The following is a 16,182-nucleotide window of genomic DNA, read 5'->3' as shown; positions in this document are numbered from 1 at the left end:
TGGTATTTAAAACAACTATTCTACATTCAAACAGAGTTGAGCAGCCTTCAAGCATGAAAACTGAAACATTTGTATTATGAATGTGCAAATAAATAAGAAAATCAAAAAATGTATACATTCAAACAGTGGTGATGAGAAGAGATGCTAAAGAGAATTTTTATTTTGTTTAATTGTGTAAATAAAACCTTCAACTATTATTTATTCAAACGGTGATGATGATCAGCCTTAAAGTATTAAAATAAAACAAATTACCTTTGCTTTACTCATATTTATGACTATTTGGTGTAGTTTATCTTGCTTCTGGTCAGTGTCATCCCACTTTTTAAAGTAAAATTGATTTTTTTTAAAAAAAAACATGATTTTAGCAACCCTCAGAAATCATCTCATAATGTTAAGTTACATAACTGTATCTACAGTTACTCTCGCTCAAATAATAGTTTGTTTGTTTTAAGTTTACGTAACATATATTGGAGTCAGCAGGTCTTTTAGCCCTGGTGCGACTCACTGACGTTTTTGAAAACAAGTATTGGCATAAATGTGGATATTCAATTAAAATGTATCGTTTTTCCGAAGATGCATGAAAACGAGCAGCTTTTATGTGCCATTTTTGTTCTAAAAAGTTACTATGGAAGTTAACTTCAACAAACAAGACCATAAGAAGAACATCAGTTCCTATTTCACGATCTTGTCATTCATGAACGATTAGATTTGAACGAGTCTTTAAAATGACAAATACGGTAAACCTCTCCCTTTCCACAGGGGTTTTTACCGATGGATTTAAGCATGCCATTGTTGAGCCTTTACTCCAAAAGCCAGACAAACCTCAGCTATTTCAGGCCTATTTCTAAGCTTCCCTTCTTGTCCAAGATCCTATAGAAGGTGGTGTCTGAGCAGCTGTCTTTGTTCCTGGATCAGAGCGACATCCATGACAATTTTCAGTCTGGCTTCCGTAAACATCACTCTACGGAGACAGCTTTATTGAAAGTGTCCAGTGACATCATGATGTCGGCTGACTCTGGTAAATTCACTGTTCTGGTTCTCTTGGATCTGTCCTCAGTCTTTGACACAGTTGATCACCAGATCCTGCTGAGAAGACTGAGGGATGAAGTGGGACTGTCTGGGTCTGTGCTACAGTGGTTCTTGTCATACATTTCTGGGCACAGTTTTAGTGTATCTGCCAATCAAATGAGGTCTAAATATCAGCGGATCTGTTGTGTGGAGTCTTTCAAGGTCCTGTTTTGGGTCCTTTATTGTTTTTGCTGTACTTGATTCCCCTCGGTAAAATCATTCGGAGATTTCCTGATGTTTCTTCTTCTCACATTTTTGCTGATGACATCCAGCTCTACTGCTCTTTTGATCCAACTGAGCCCCAGAGGCTGAACTTAGTCAATTGTTTGCTAGAAATCAAACAATGAGTGAAAACACTTTGCAGCTAAATGTGGACAAAACTGAAACTCTGGTTATTGCTCCTGATGATAAGATTCCAGGGTTGAGTCAGTACTTGGGTGACTTAGATCAGTCTGTCAAACTGAGCCTGAGAAACCTGAGTGTTGTATTTGACAAAGACGTGCTTAGCCACTTTTTACGTCAAAGTCCATATGTATTAATACTGAAAAGCGGTAAAAAGTACATAATTCCCGTAAGGTCTGCAGGTGGCGTACGTCCGGATCAGCAGATTCATGTCAGCCTCACTAGTCATGTTGAGATGTTCACACCAGAGTTACATTAACCATTAATATTGATCATAAATTAACACACAGTAGTTGTAGTTACACAAGTTTATATGTTCCGATTCACCAAATTGATTATCTGTATTTATTTAGACAACATCGATCATTTTTATAATAAATATTTTAATCCGCTATTTTACACTATTCAAAAAAAAAAAGGAATTATGAGCTTGTTATAATAATATAACAAAGAAAATGATTCACGTATGATGCTTCAAGTCAAACAAAAGTGAAGATGAACATAATGATTTTTGTGAAACAACGTTTGATAAAAGTGAAGATGCAGAATGAAAGCACCTGAAGCCGTGTTATCACATGATCGGAGCGAGGAGTGGAAAGTTCTGCCCGTCTAAAACACACTGTATGAATCCTTCGAAAGCCTTGTTTAAAAGTTGCCCGGACCCAACTATCATAGCCTCATTCTACTGCCCCCCCACCCGAAGCCTCAAAGTGATTTCATGATGAGCTTCTCCACCTTCCTCACCAATCTTTCATCCCTCTCTCCAAATATCATTCTACTGGGCGACTTTAATATTTACATGGACAATAACAACCTTCTCACCAGAGACTTTTCATCCTGCCTCGACGGTTTTGGAATTCATTGACTTCCCGACTCACATTAAAGGACACACTCTTGACTTACTGCTCTGGTCTCACCCCTTCTAAACTCACTGCCAACGAACTCCCCATAACTGACCATTTCCTTCTGACTTTCACCACTGTACGCCGCCTCTCTTCTATCAAGCACCCACGCCTCATCACATCCCGCAATATCAAAAACGTCAGTATTGACACCCTATGCTCTGCCATCAACAATTTTCAAAGACAAAGACTAAATCTGACTACTACTCCGGTCTCATCCTCTTTGACAACAGCATCTCCAAGCCTCTCTTCTCCCTCCTAAACCAAAAAATCGATTCACCAAATTCTCCTCCCTCCCACCTGTAATCCACTGCCCTGATCCAAACATGATCCAAAAATCCAAGCCCACCACCTGCCCACAAACCTGGTCAAATCATGCCTGCCCTCCCTCATAACCCCCATCATTCACTCCTCTCCCTTCTCCGGTTCTGTCCCCTCACCCTTCAAAAATTCAGCTGTCCCCCCAATTTTGAAATAACCTGGTCTTGACCCAAACATTTACAATAATCTCAGCTCCATCTCAAACCTGCCATTTATCTCTAAAATACCTGAAAAAACTGTCGCCTCCCAACTTCGCTCCCACCTCTCACAAAACAACAAAACAGTTACTGACAACCTCCTCACTGCACTCTGGTTCACTCTCCATCCTCATCCTCCTCCTTTGATACCATCTCACACCCCATCCTTTTCAGTAGACTCTCCTCACTCGGCATCTCCCCAACTCCCCTCAAATGGTTCCACTCCTACCTCACTGACCTCACCTCACCACCCAGTTCCTCCAGCTCAAATCTTCATCACTTACCTCCTCCCCCTTGGCCACATCTTCCATCAATTCAACATCAGTTTCCACTGCTTCGTGGATGACACCTCTACCTTTCATGTAAACCCAACTCACTTCCGCACCCCACCCCCCCACTTCCTGTCTACATAAAATCAAATTATGGTTCACCTCAAACTTCCTCAAATTAAATTCCGACAAAAGAGAAATCCTCCTCATCGCCACAAATCCACCCTCTCCAAAGTTGACAACTTCTCCCTGACTGTTGACAGATCCTAAGTTCCCCCCTCCCCTCAGGTCAAGAGTCTGGGTGTCATCCTCGACAGTAAACTTTCATTTCAATCCTGCATTAACAGCATCACCCGATCAGCATATTTTGACCTCAGCAATATTGACAGCCACAACCTCGTCACCTCCTGACTCGACTATTGTAACTCCTTTCTCTTTGGTCTCCCTCAAAAATCCCACCACAAACTCTGCCGCCTGTGTACTGTGTGCTTCTTAAAGGCGCTTTTAAATAACATTTATTATTATTATTATTATTATTATTATTTATGGTCAGGCTCCACCTTCCATCAGTGATCTGATCCAGATTACACCCCTGCTCGGGCTCTGAGGCTCTTTGCGATTGATGGATCTACTGACTCCTTCAAGAAACATCTTAAGATGTTTTTATTTGTGCAGGCTTTTTCCTGATTTTCTGGGACACCTGTGTTTGTCTCATGTGTCATTTAAAGTATATCTTTAACTGTGTATCGTTTTTGGTTGTTAAAGCGCTTTTTGACTGGTCTAGAAAGGCGCTTTACAAATAACCTTTACTTACTTGACTTCTTACTAGGACTGAACGAGACGTCTTGGTGAATGACTTTGCATGGAAACCTAGTTTGAGTTTTATAAATTTATATTGATTTATGAATTTATAAACAGCAAAAAAAAATGTTTACATAATAAATAATTGTATATATGTGCAGGTATAATTTCATTTCATTTTATTTAGTGTTCTGCATTGTTGAAACTATAATGATGATAACTAGGAAAATGCCCAACTAAAATCCACCTTGCTTCGCACTTTTTTGGTCCTGGCTCAGCAGTTGAGAATCAACTAGTTAATTTGACAATTTTCAGTGGTCCCTGATATTAAACATATAATACAAATTTAGATTAAATTGGTATGTAACAAAAACTAAATTTGTTTGCTCTAACCAAAGATTAATTTTCCACCATCCATTCTGACTAGTTGTGTACGTCAAAGCTGTTTATTTTTTTTAATTATCTCTCTCTTTTGTACCTTGTCTGTATGGTGCTTATTTTTTCATAAAATGTTTGAAATAGTAAATGTCAATACTTTTTTTTTTTTATTACTTTTTTGACATAAAAAATGTTTGTGAAAGTGATTGTAATTTAAAAATTGACAAAATCAAATTCATATTTATTTGGGTAAGTCAAACGGACTGTGGCAATTGAGAGTTTTTGCATCAGTCATAACAAGGAGGCACGTCGGGTTTCGAGGGATATTCGGCTCGTACTTACCCTGTGGTGATGCGGTTCTTGCGGGGGCCCTGCAGGCTTCGACCTCCTGTGAGGCCTTCCTGCCCTCAGTGGGATCTCCAGCATGTGCTGGATTCTCTCGCAGGGCCGACCTTTGACCCTCTTGACCAAGTCCCACTGAATATCTTGTATTTAAGGGTCTCGCTCCTTCTGGCGCTGACAGAGAGAAGATAGCGAGCGAGCTTCGTGCTCTCTTCATTAGCCCTAAGTGTCTTTTCTTTTGGAGTTGAGGAGTCATCAGTATCACTGCGTTCGAATCCAGCTTCCCGCCCGAAGGTTCTCAACTCCTCCTTCCGGCCGATGAATCTCAGGCTGTGGGCCTTCCATCTGCAGCCTTACTTGGACCTGGGTCAAGCACGCTTTCACCTGTGTCCTGTAAACGCGTTGGCCTGTTATTTGCTGCGCATGGCGCAGGCGCTCTGATGCCTTATTCATCTACCAGGCAGGTGGATCTGCTCCTAGCTGATTGGGGCACATTCCACCCACGGTGTGGCAGCTCCAGTGTTTTTTTTATAGGGTGGTGCAGCAGAGGACATCTTCTTAGCCGCTTCTTGGGCATCCACCTCAACATTTGCCAGATCTTATCTCCTCAACGTGGCGACAGGGTCAGTAGGTGACACCGTTTTGTGTGCTGCTGTTCCCCCTTCCCCTGAGGCTCCAGTTGAAGTGGATTCTGGGCCGGCAGGGCCCTTATGATTCTGCTGTTAGGAGCGGCGTCCAGCTAGGGTACATCGATCCCGTCAAAATTCGCTTTTTAAACCAAAAGCAAAGCGGTTAAAGGACGAGCACCAAGAAGTAGAACTTCATAACTTCAGCCCTCTAACCACGTTGCCCAGCTGCTCCCTCTTTCTCAGCTGAGATTCACCTCTTATAGGAAGTGAGCTACGCCTAACTTTGTGGCGAGTTCATTTAGCTTTCTGAGAAACGAGGCAGGGCCTCGAGGATAAATAGCGAAGCGGTTTGAGGGCTTCGCACCAATCATAGAACCTGAAGCCAATAACTCGGGAGGCCCCAAACCCCCCAATAAAACAAAACTGCATGTTTCAGAGAGGCCTTTTATTGTGGGAAGTCTAAGGCACACCTGTGAAATATTGATACCTCTAAGGTGCCATGATTATTTCAGCAAAGGAGGATTGCTCACCATCACAGATTTAGACAGATTTTTGTACAATATTTGAGAGAAATGGTTATTTTGTGTATGTAGAAAATGTTTTAGATTATCTCTAAAAAAAAATTGGGAGCAAAAACAAACGTTTTGTGTAATATTTTTGTTCAGTGTAGTTTCTCTTTATATTTGCAAAGTTTAATTGGCGCTCTCGCTGCGTCTTCACTCAACTGTTCTCATGTCACTATCACACAAAGCCTGTTTGAAGAAGCAGTTGTTGTCATGCAACTAAGTGGCACTCAGGAATCAGACCAGTGGCGGACATGGCTGAAGATGAACAAGCTTGTCTAGTTATGAAAAGACAAAAATATCAACTTTTATAGAAACCATAGATAAATTGATTTACTCCAAATGCATTTCACCAGAAAATGGTGTTGGGTTGTGAATAAGATGGTTCTCTTTAAAGACTAATGGCAAGACAAAGTCATAGGCACCTTCCGGCAATTAATTAGTAATATAAATAGTTTTTTACATTTTCCAAGGGTGTATTCCATCTAAGCCTTTGCAGATTATCCATTTTTTCTCAGGCAGCCATTTTGACTGGATTATGTGGTTGTCTATGCCGAGTTGTCCATTGACTGGGTCAGTAGGCAATAAGCTCAATGCCACGATACTGTTTTTTTATAGACTGTCATGCACGAGGTAAGTTAGTAAGTAAGTATATTTATAGAGCGCTTTTCCAGACCAGGGTCACAAAGCGCTTAAACAATCAAAAACAAAACTCAATAAAATATATACTTAAAAGATCAAGATAACACTGAGAACAACACAGCAGTTTCAGAAAATCAAGGAAAAAGCCTGAACAAATAAAAATGTCTTAAGATGTTTCTTGAAGGAGTCAGTAGATCATCAAACACAGATGTTTCTTGAAGGAGTCAGTAGATCATCAAACACAAAGAGAGAGAAGATCGTTCCAAAGCTTAGGAGCAACAGTCTGGAAGGATTTATCTCCTCTGGTCCTGAACCGTGTTCAGGAACCATCAGTAGATTCTGATCCACAGACCTCAGAGCCTGAGCTGGGGTGTAAGGTTGGATCAGATCACTGATGTAAGTTGGAGCCTGACCATAAATAATAATAATAATAAAAATAATACATTTTATTTAAAAGCGCTTATCATGAGACTCAGGGTCGCTGCACAATAAGAAGCACACAGTACAATAATAGCCAAATGGTGAAGGATAAAAACAACATTATAGAACGAAGTGCTAGCTGTACATGAAAGGGGTTATGAGGACTTAGCAGTGCGGAACAGGTGAGTTTTGAGTTGGGATTGGAAGAGGGGGAGACGGTCACTGTTGCATCATGTGGTTAGAGAGTTCCAGAGTTTGGGAACAGAGTGACTGTAGCAGGGTTTTGATGGGTATGAGGCCAGACAGGTAGGGAGAGGTGAGGTTGTGGATGGACTTGAAGGTGTACAGGAGGAGTTTGTAAATTACTATTTGGTTAATGGGGAGCCAGTGAAGCTGCTGGACGTTGTGGTGGGATGTGGGGGTTTTAGTGATTATGCAGGCAGCAGAGCTTTTAACCAGTTGGAGTTTGTGGAGGGATTTTTGAGGGAGACAGAAGAGAAAGGACTTACAATAGTCGAGGCAGGAGGTGACGAGGCTGTGGACAAGGATAGCAGCGTTGTGGGGGAAGAGCAAGAGGCAAAGTCTGTTGATGTTTTGGAGGTGAAAATATGCAGACCGGGGGATGTTGTTAATGCAGGATTGAAATGAAAGTATACTGTTGAGGATGACACCCAGACTCTTGACCTGAGGGGAAGCCAGTGAAGAGTTTTAAGGATCCGAGTTCTTCTACTTGAGCAGGTCAGAATTCTACGATGGTACTATGGACTTGCTGCCAGACAGATCAGGGGCCTGTCCAAGACGATGACGGGAGACAATAATTTCAAAGTTTCTATTTGGTTCTTTATCAGGGCTTTAGAATAGCCCCTGAGGGACATGGATGCTCTTTACAAATAACCTTTACAAACTAATAACTAACTTACTTACTTGTCTTCCCTCCTCACCCCTGTTAGGAGGCTGAGGCTAAGTTTAAGGGTGATTGGTTCAAGGCTTCCGGTGTTCCTGAGTCTCTAACTTGATTTTTGTCTGGTGATGGGGTAAGTGCTCTCCGACTGGGTTCTGACTTCCAGCCTTAGGAACCCTGCCTCAGTCCTTGGCTTATGGGCTCCTTGCAATCGCTACTGTCAGGAGCAGCAACACAGCCAGGTAATTGTTGATTATTGTAAAATACTGTTTTGACCTAAACACGGTAAGCCAACTTATGCATCTTAAGGCTGGATGTAATGCTAGCTAGCTCCATTACAGAACCTGACCTTTTCATTTGCCTCAGTTCCTTCCTGTACAATAAGGAGATGTTTGTTTTTTCAATGGTGCATGAGTCCAGGATAGAGGATAGAAGGTTGAAGACCGAGTAGGATGTAGGTGGGCTGAAAATGATGGTTTAAGTCCCTAAAAGTTATTGTACGATTTGGAAGATGGGAGTGTGAAATTCATGTTGACTGCCAGATATTTAAGACATGTCGTATACATGAAGCTCAGTGACTGTGAAGGTGTCTGTGATCGCCTTTATAGTGGACGGAGACATTGACATAGGTTAGGTTGGTGTCTAGAAAGGCGCTTACAAATAACTATTACTTAATTACTTTCTAACTTAGGTTGAGGCAGTCCAGTCCAGTACTACAAGCGATTGTAAAGTATTTACTTGGGTAATTATACCCAGGGGAGCAAGTTCATTTAGAGTTTAATAAACCTCAGGCTGCTGCCATGTTTCTCAGGCTCAGAATCTCTTTATTGTTATAGCACCTAGTACATCAAAATGTAAAGTGCATCATCCAGACGGTGCAAGTTACGAAACATATTTCAATTAAAAAATATAAGAGAAGGGTTAAAAAGGTGTAGCTGCAGCTGCAAGGAAGCTCCTACAGGCCAAGTTTTAGAAGTCCTGGTGGTGGGTTGAGCTTTTTTTCTGGTGCATACTGTTGTGTGTGGATAGGTGATCAGACTGGCCTAGGTGTGCCAGTGGTATGGCTCTCAACACCTTCTGTGATGTACACCTTGATGAAGTTCAGCTGACCATACGGACTTAATGGTGCTGTGGTGGCCAGGCGAGGAGAGATTGGACGTGTGGTGGATGTAACAAGGCTGAAAAGGGAGGTTGAGGTTTATGTGCAGATTTTTGCTGGAGCGGTGACACTTAAGTTCTATTGAGCTGCTGAACATGACAGTGCTAGAGTTGCAAGTGTTTGCTGATGCTAAAGTTAGCCACTGGATGTTATCGATCAGCTTGTGTTGATTGATTGATCAATGGTACATGTTGGCACTCTTTGATAGCAGGGTACATCCAAGATCTGAACGGCCTCTGTGCTATCTGGGCAGCAGTTCACTGTTATCTGCTATCTCCTCCCTCGGCCCAAATCCTCTTTAAAAAGGAGAGAGGTTTACTTTTTATATAAGGCAGCCAGTCAACACCAATGTTTATTACTATTTGCACATTAGTATAGCAAACTCAAGCTAAATAAAATTAATATTAAAAGAAACGGAGGGAATTGAGGGACATCAAAGGCAGTCATCCCATTGCATTGACGAATTGTAGCAACTCTACCTCATCGATCCCTCTCTCACTCTGAGAACCCCCAAAGCTATCCAATATCAGTGCTTGACTACCAGTCAGACACCAAGCAATTCCCAGAAGCTGATCAAATATCTCGATCTGAACTCAGGAAGGAGGATATTGGAAGGTCACAATTTCAGCCATTAGACAAAATTTGAAAACAAGAAGGCTATTTAAAACTAAAACAAAATGGAGTATCAGGCACAGCACTGAATTGTTTTTTTTGTTATTATTATTACATCATAGATTTGATATTGTCAACATTAACAGTATCCAACGTAAGCTTGCCATCCGTTAGAGTATTTGGCCACCTTAACCTAGACCTTTTCATCAGAAAGGTAGAAAGACGTTCAATTTTCCACCACATCTTCATTCGAGATACAAGGCTTTCAAGTTGCAAAACAGCACAAAATGGGAATCAAGCATTACTGTAGAAATTAGTTTCACTTGAATATAAATATATATAGTTTCACTTAATAAAGCTCTAGCCATCATGTATTTTCCGAGCAACTTAAGTCTCACGTAACTGAAAACATTTACACTGTCTATGTTTTCTTTACTGTATTTTCAATAATACAAAATTATATTTTTGTAGCACAGGTGTACTCCAGTATGATTATTCTCATTATGTTTTTATCATCTGTTCATTTTTGGTGTCATACTTGGTCTTGACTTGACCTGAATTTTGCTCGACATTCTCGAGTGTTTCAGACTTGACTGAGGCAATCTTAGTTTCCAGTCATGCACCAAAAAGAAATGTGTTGTCTCCTGAACACCCCTTTCAGGGGATAACAGCGAATGATGAATACGTATCTCAAAATTACAAAGAACACAACTGTTCTGTTATTAGGAAAATCATCTCACAATAATTAGGAATCAATGTCAGGACTGCTGTGGTTTTCATTGCTTCTACCCCTGAGCTCATGGTATGAGAAAAATATTGATTTAGATTATATATGATGTAGTGTAGAGGTGTGAATTTTTATTTATTTTGTGTGTTGCTTTAGTAACAGTTACATAATCCATAAATGCTTCATTTCTTTTTAAATAGTATTAAGTATCCATAATGTCCAGATGATACTGGAACTCATGACATGTTGTTTTAGTTTGTGACCCTACTAAAAGGCCAATACTGTTCATCACAAACATGGACACCCAACACAAAACACACGCAGTGAAGCAGTATCAGGAGAAAAACAGATTATAAACTTACCATCTGTATATGTCCTGCTCTCGCTCTTGTTTGGTAAACAATTTTCCAAATATGCTCCATTGTGGTAACAGCCTTCCATGAGCAAGGGTGAGGACTGCCAACACATACACGGAGTGTGCATGATTCCACAGGGTCTGTTGGATGTGCTTAAGGTCAAGCAGTCCTCTAGCCACTGGCACAGCATCTGGCAGGCTGCCATGCTGGGGTTACGCTTTCTGACAACCAGGAACTCAGACTTGAATTCTCCATCCATGGCTGCAGCTGTAGCAGCTGTTGGAAGACTTTTTCGCATCTGGACAAATTGCTTTCCAGCCTCTAGAAAAGTCACTGGAGTCGTAGTATCCCACAGTTTGACGACTTCATCAAAGCTCTCCATACCAAGGTAGGTGTGTGTGCTCTCTAGAAACGACTCATACTGAAAGGTACGCACCTCTGACGGTGTAGAGATTTTTTTCAGTTTCGTTATTTTTATAAAAATTGTGTAAATCCTTGGATCAGGGTTCTGCAAAGTCCAGGAACAAGGCACAGTGGGGAATACTGATGATGACAGGAAGAAGCCGAAGAAGCGGTTTTGGATTAAAGTAGAACAGGAATCAGACGCAGAGCCAGATGAGGTTGCCAGGCTTGGCCAGAGCGTGAGCAGCAGAAGGATGAAATAGAAACGTGGACTTCTAAGTGGCCACCTTTTATTTTCATGGGGGAAAAAAACCTTCGTATTCATGGCTTTTGGAAAATGTCAGCTGCCTTAGGTAAGAAGCGGAGGATGTGGAGACGAAAAAAAAATACTCTTAGAGAAGCCACGGTTGTAAAATAGCTGCTTTCGTGGAGCCCAGGAACCTGTAAAGAAAGAAGATTCATTAGACATATATTTAATGCTTATTCAAGTATTCATTTTTTATAACTTATAATTTCCAAAATTGCAACATTTATGCCAAATCACATTTGCTGATTTAGTTGAGATGATATTATTTTCTGCTTATAACAACAGAACAATTAAGATGTTTCCAAATTTCAAAGAAAAAAACACTGGATGTATTTATTCTAATTGATATTCCCTTATTAAATAATCCAACGAAATACGCACTACATGGATTGCTTATCCTTATCCTTCAAGAAACATCTTAAGACATTTTTATTTGTGCAGGTTTTTCCCTGATTTTCTGTGACTCCTGTGTTTGTCTTATGTGTCTTGGCCTTTTGTAGTATATATTTTACCTGCGTATTGTTTTTGTTTGTTAAAGCACTTTGTGACCCTGGTGTAGAAACATCTTTACTAATAACCATTACTTAATTACTTATATGTTGTTTATGAAAATATTATTGTACGTTTCATCCGGGATTTGTCTCGTCTCAACACATCCCTTCACTCACCCGTCCAAGCTCCCTGTTGTCTATGATGCACTTCACTTCATCATCGTGACCTTAAGTCAACCCTTAACCCAGGCACACAATTAAATTGTATTGATTGAAATGTTTGAATTACTAGCAGAGAGCCAGCAATCATTAGCACAGTGTTGTCATCTCTGTGACATCTAAAAGGAAACCTGGTCATCAAAAACAACTCAATAACTCAAGTAAACCAACAGTGACACAGATGTGTATTTAAGAGATGACCAGTCAATTGATCAAAGGGTATTTTACAGGCTTACACATTGGAGATCATTGTATAAAGTAGATAAAGGGTGGACAAAGTGAAATAAGTGTCATTTTGTGGCCTCATTTATTAAAAATCGTGTGGATTTCCTAGTAAAAACGCCTGTACACTTCAATTCCGAAATGAGGACTCCCAGGGTCTGTGTTCGTAACAACCATCCGCAGTCTTCAATTTGCAGATCAATTTCCAAGATTTCAGAAGAAAAGTTAAACAACCAGCAATTTTGCGGATTGAAAAGAAATCGGCTAAAACTCGGATCGGTTACGGTGAAAAATCTGCGATCCACGCATCTGATAAAAGCGGTTTAATAACTATATTTGTGCTGATGTCACAATGAGCCTCAGAGAAGACGACGGCGGATGTTTTGGAGAGGAAAAATCGCTTCAGAAGATTCAACACCACTAACTGAACAGAAAGAAAAAAAGAAAAAGGAAAGACGAAACAAAACGAAGCAGTTAACTTCGCTGTGCTGTACAGCCCAGAGTAACTTTCAGTCAACGCTAACAAATGTTCTTGTGAGTGTTAATGTTGAATCTTCCTCATTCCAGCGAATTTGTGTTTAATGGTTGAATAAAGGCTGACACCACAAAGTTCTGTGTTTGTGACATCGACGCAGATGGTCCATTCAATTTTTTTTTCACAAGCTTCAGGACGATCAATGATGACAAATACGTTTAACTAGTTTAGTTTAGTCATAACACTGTTAAACGCGTTAATAACTAACCATTAAATCGTGTTGATCACAGATCAAATGATGATCCAAGTTTGAAGATTGCGACAGAAAACTCTCATAATTATTCAATCCTGCACAACGCAGTGTCTTTCAATACTTATGTGATTATTGAGTTTTTCTTGTATTAAATTTGTATTTAAAACCGTGATCATGAAGAAAAGTCATCCAGACGAGTTTATTGGATTTGTTTACATAAATTGTGTTGTTCTAATATATGATTATACTGAGTTTGCTTCTTTTATTTACATGTATTCTCAAAACCTTGTTTTTAAAGCAGGGACGACTGTAAGACTACTTTTATTTGACTAGTTTATTCTGTTATTACAAGTGTTATTATTTAGTTCTGGACTTTTTTTGCTCACTTAATAATTTTGACACTTGCAGGGTTGTTTCCCTTTGTTCCACATTGTCACACCTAGCATTTCATTTCACCAACTTGTTAACTTCACAGACCGTCGTATTTTTCAGGTTATAGGCAAACAAAGTTTACAATTTTCCTTCAATCTTTTTCTTATATATATTTTTTTCAAAATGCAAATAAACAATAAACTATTTATTTGAATTAATACCAACTTTGTAATTGTATTTGTTTTATTATTGTGGTGATACTTTTTATTAGTATGTTGTGTGAAAGGGAAAGTCACGTCAATAATATTGTCCTTCTGTATCATTATTACCACAACAGGTTAGAATCAGACACGGTGATAATGGAATGTACAAATGTTGAGATGAAGGTGACTCACATGAACGGTTGCATGTGAACAAAAATTAAATACATTAATGTAAATGAATGAGTACATGGAGCCGGAGGTGATGAGATGTGTTCCAATGTTATGATAATGTGCGGTAAATGCATTTGAAAGGACCAGATTACCATGTCTAGACTGCATTGAGCTGCTTCATTCACATGATAATATTGGTGTGAAGTTTTCGATTAAAATGGGGTTTCATCCATGCCACCGCTGCTTATCTAGTGTTTACAACTGTCACTTCCGTTTCATTGTCCTGCACTGTATCGCTAGCTAAACCTAGCACTCGACCAATCAGATTGACCATTGAGTCCGACTGAGACGGGAAGACTGAACGCATGCACCCCCCTCCTTAGTCGGCAATGGCTTTTGGCTACGAACCTCCACTTTATCTCTTTCAAGAGAGACTGCTGTGCCTTCTGTCAGGGCCCACATCTATCATTATTGCTCTGTCTGATCCAACACTCGGGCTGCCCTATTCAGCACTCCTTACCGTTATTTGTCTTGCAGTTAGAAGCCTTGGGGAGGCAAACAATTAATCTCTAATTGATTAATCGTCGATAAGAAATTACTCGATTAAAATGAATTATTTGCAATTAATTCTGTTTTGAAAATTTGAACTCCAATTTTTCCAACTGTTATCTACCTCTATAGGTTGAGACCCGCAAGCTAATGCTGAGGTTTGATGGTCCATGCAAGGTCAATAATCTCTCCATCACTTCATGACCACCAAGGGGAACCCCCACTTCCTCATCTCATCATTGACAATCACCAGGTGCACAAGATCCAGGACGTCTGATGGCTGAAGGTCCCGGATACAAAAATCTCGTCAACTGGAACATTTTCTGTTTTTGTATGTTTTTTCTCATCTCTCGTCGATATCCGCTTATCCAAGTTCAGATCGCGGACGCAGCACCTTCAGCAGGGAGGCAAAGAATTTCCTCGACCCATTTACTTCATCTAGCTCTTCCTAGGGATTCTTCTAGTAATTAATCTTCAATCTGTCAGGATCAACTTTAAAATTCTGGTTCTTACTTTCAGATCTATTCATGGTCAAGCTCCTCCTTACATCAGTGATCTGATCCAGACTTACACCACAGCTCAGGCTCTGAGGTCCAGAATCTACTGATGGTTCCTCGCACACGGTTCAGGACCAGAGGAGAGAAAGAAACCTGTGTTTGATGAGCTACTGACTCCTTTAAGAAACATCTTAAGACACTTTAATTTTGTTCAGGCTTTTCCTTGATTTTCTGGAACTCCTGTGTTGTTCTCAGTATTATCTTGATCTTAAAAGTATATACTTTATTGAATATTGTTTTGATTGTTTAAGCGCTTTGTGACCCTGGTCTAGAAAAGCGCTATATAAATACAAAATACTTACTTACTTACTTACAAGAGGACTCCAGGGCCTTTACAGACCAGCTGAGAGACATAGTCTCTCCAGCATGTCTTGGGTCTACCCCATGGTCACTTGCCCTCAACGCCTCACAAGAAGGCGCCCTGGAGGCATCGTAATCTGATGCTCGTCATCTACTCCGAGGGACCTAGAACGACTGGTATACAGAGAGCTTTGCATAATGGATTAGATTGGTGCACCATCTGCATAAATGCAGGTGCCGTGCCAATCATCCTGTCAATGTCATGCATACTTCCCTCACTTGTGAACAAGACCCCAAGGTACTTAAACTCCTCCACTTTGGGCAGATCTCATCGCCAGCCTGTGGAAGGCTCCCGGCACATCATCGGCAAAAAGCAGTGACACAATTTAGCTATACAGTTGTCACACATGCTGCTGCTTAGATGGGTTGATGAATCTTCATGAAGCAGTGTCATGTTGTTGAGAGGTTGTAGTTGATGCAATCAGTTTAAAATGATGTGATGTTTCAGTTGAAAAGCTATTAAAAACAAAGGAAGCCAGAGAACGCCATCTAGTGGACTCTGAAAATATTGACACTGTTTCATGAAGCTTCATCAACACATCACTACCATCTAGCGGACTCTGAAAATAATGAAACTGTTTCATGAAGCTTCATTTACACATCACTACCATCTAGTGGACTCTGAAGATAATGACACTGTTTCATGAAGCTTCATCAACACATCACTACCATCTAGTGGACTCTGAAGATAATGACACTGTTTCATGAAGCTTCATCAACACATCACTACCATCTAGTGGACTCTGAAGATAATGACACTGTTTCATGAAGCTTCATCAACACATCACTACCATCTAGTGGACTCTGAAAATAATGACACTGTTTCATGAAGCTTCATCAACACATCACTACCATCTAGTGGACTCTGAAGATAATGACACTGTTTCATGAAGCTTCATCAACACATCACTA

The 16,182-nt window shown here is 40.3% G+C and overlaps 1 protein-coding gene across 5 annotated transcripts in view; it reads right to left on the bottom strand.

Moving 5' to 3' along the window:
- LOC148067008 (adhesion G protein-coupled receptor B1-like) overlaps positions 1 to 16,182 on the bottom strand; it is a 112,250-nt gene that overhangs the window by 79,535 nt on the left and 16,533 nt on the right. For all 5 annotated transcript variants that reach the window (XM_087805457.1, XM_087805461.1, XM_087805459.1 and 2 more), the window contains exon 2: positions 10,696 to 11,532. In XM_087805457.1, coding sequence (XP_087661583.1) covers positions 10,696 to 11,416 — 721 coding nt within the window. In that variant the 5' untranslated portion in view covers positions 11,417 to 11,532. The remainder of the gene's footprint in view (positions 1 to 10,695; positions 11,533 to 16,182) is intronic.

Source organism: Callionymus lyra, chromosome 13 (genome assembly GCF_982586985.1).
Source record: "Callionymus lyra chromosome 13, fCalLyr1.hap1.1, whole genome shotgun sequence".
NCBI classification, from domain to species: Eukaryota; Metazoa; Chordata; class Actinopteri; order Syngnathiformes; family Callionymidae; genus Callionymus; species Callionymus lyra.
Note: the sequence above shows the minus strand (reverse complement) of the source record. Positions and strands in the feature narration are given on the sequence as shown.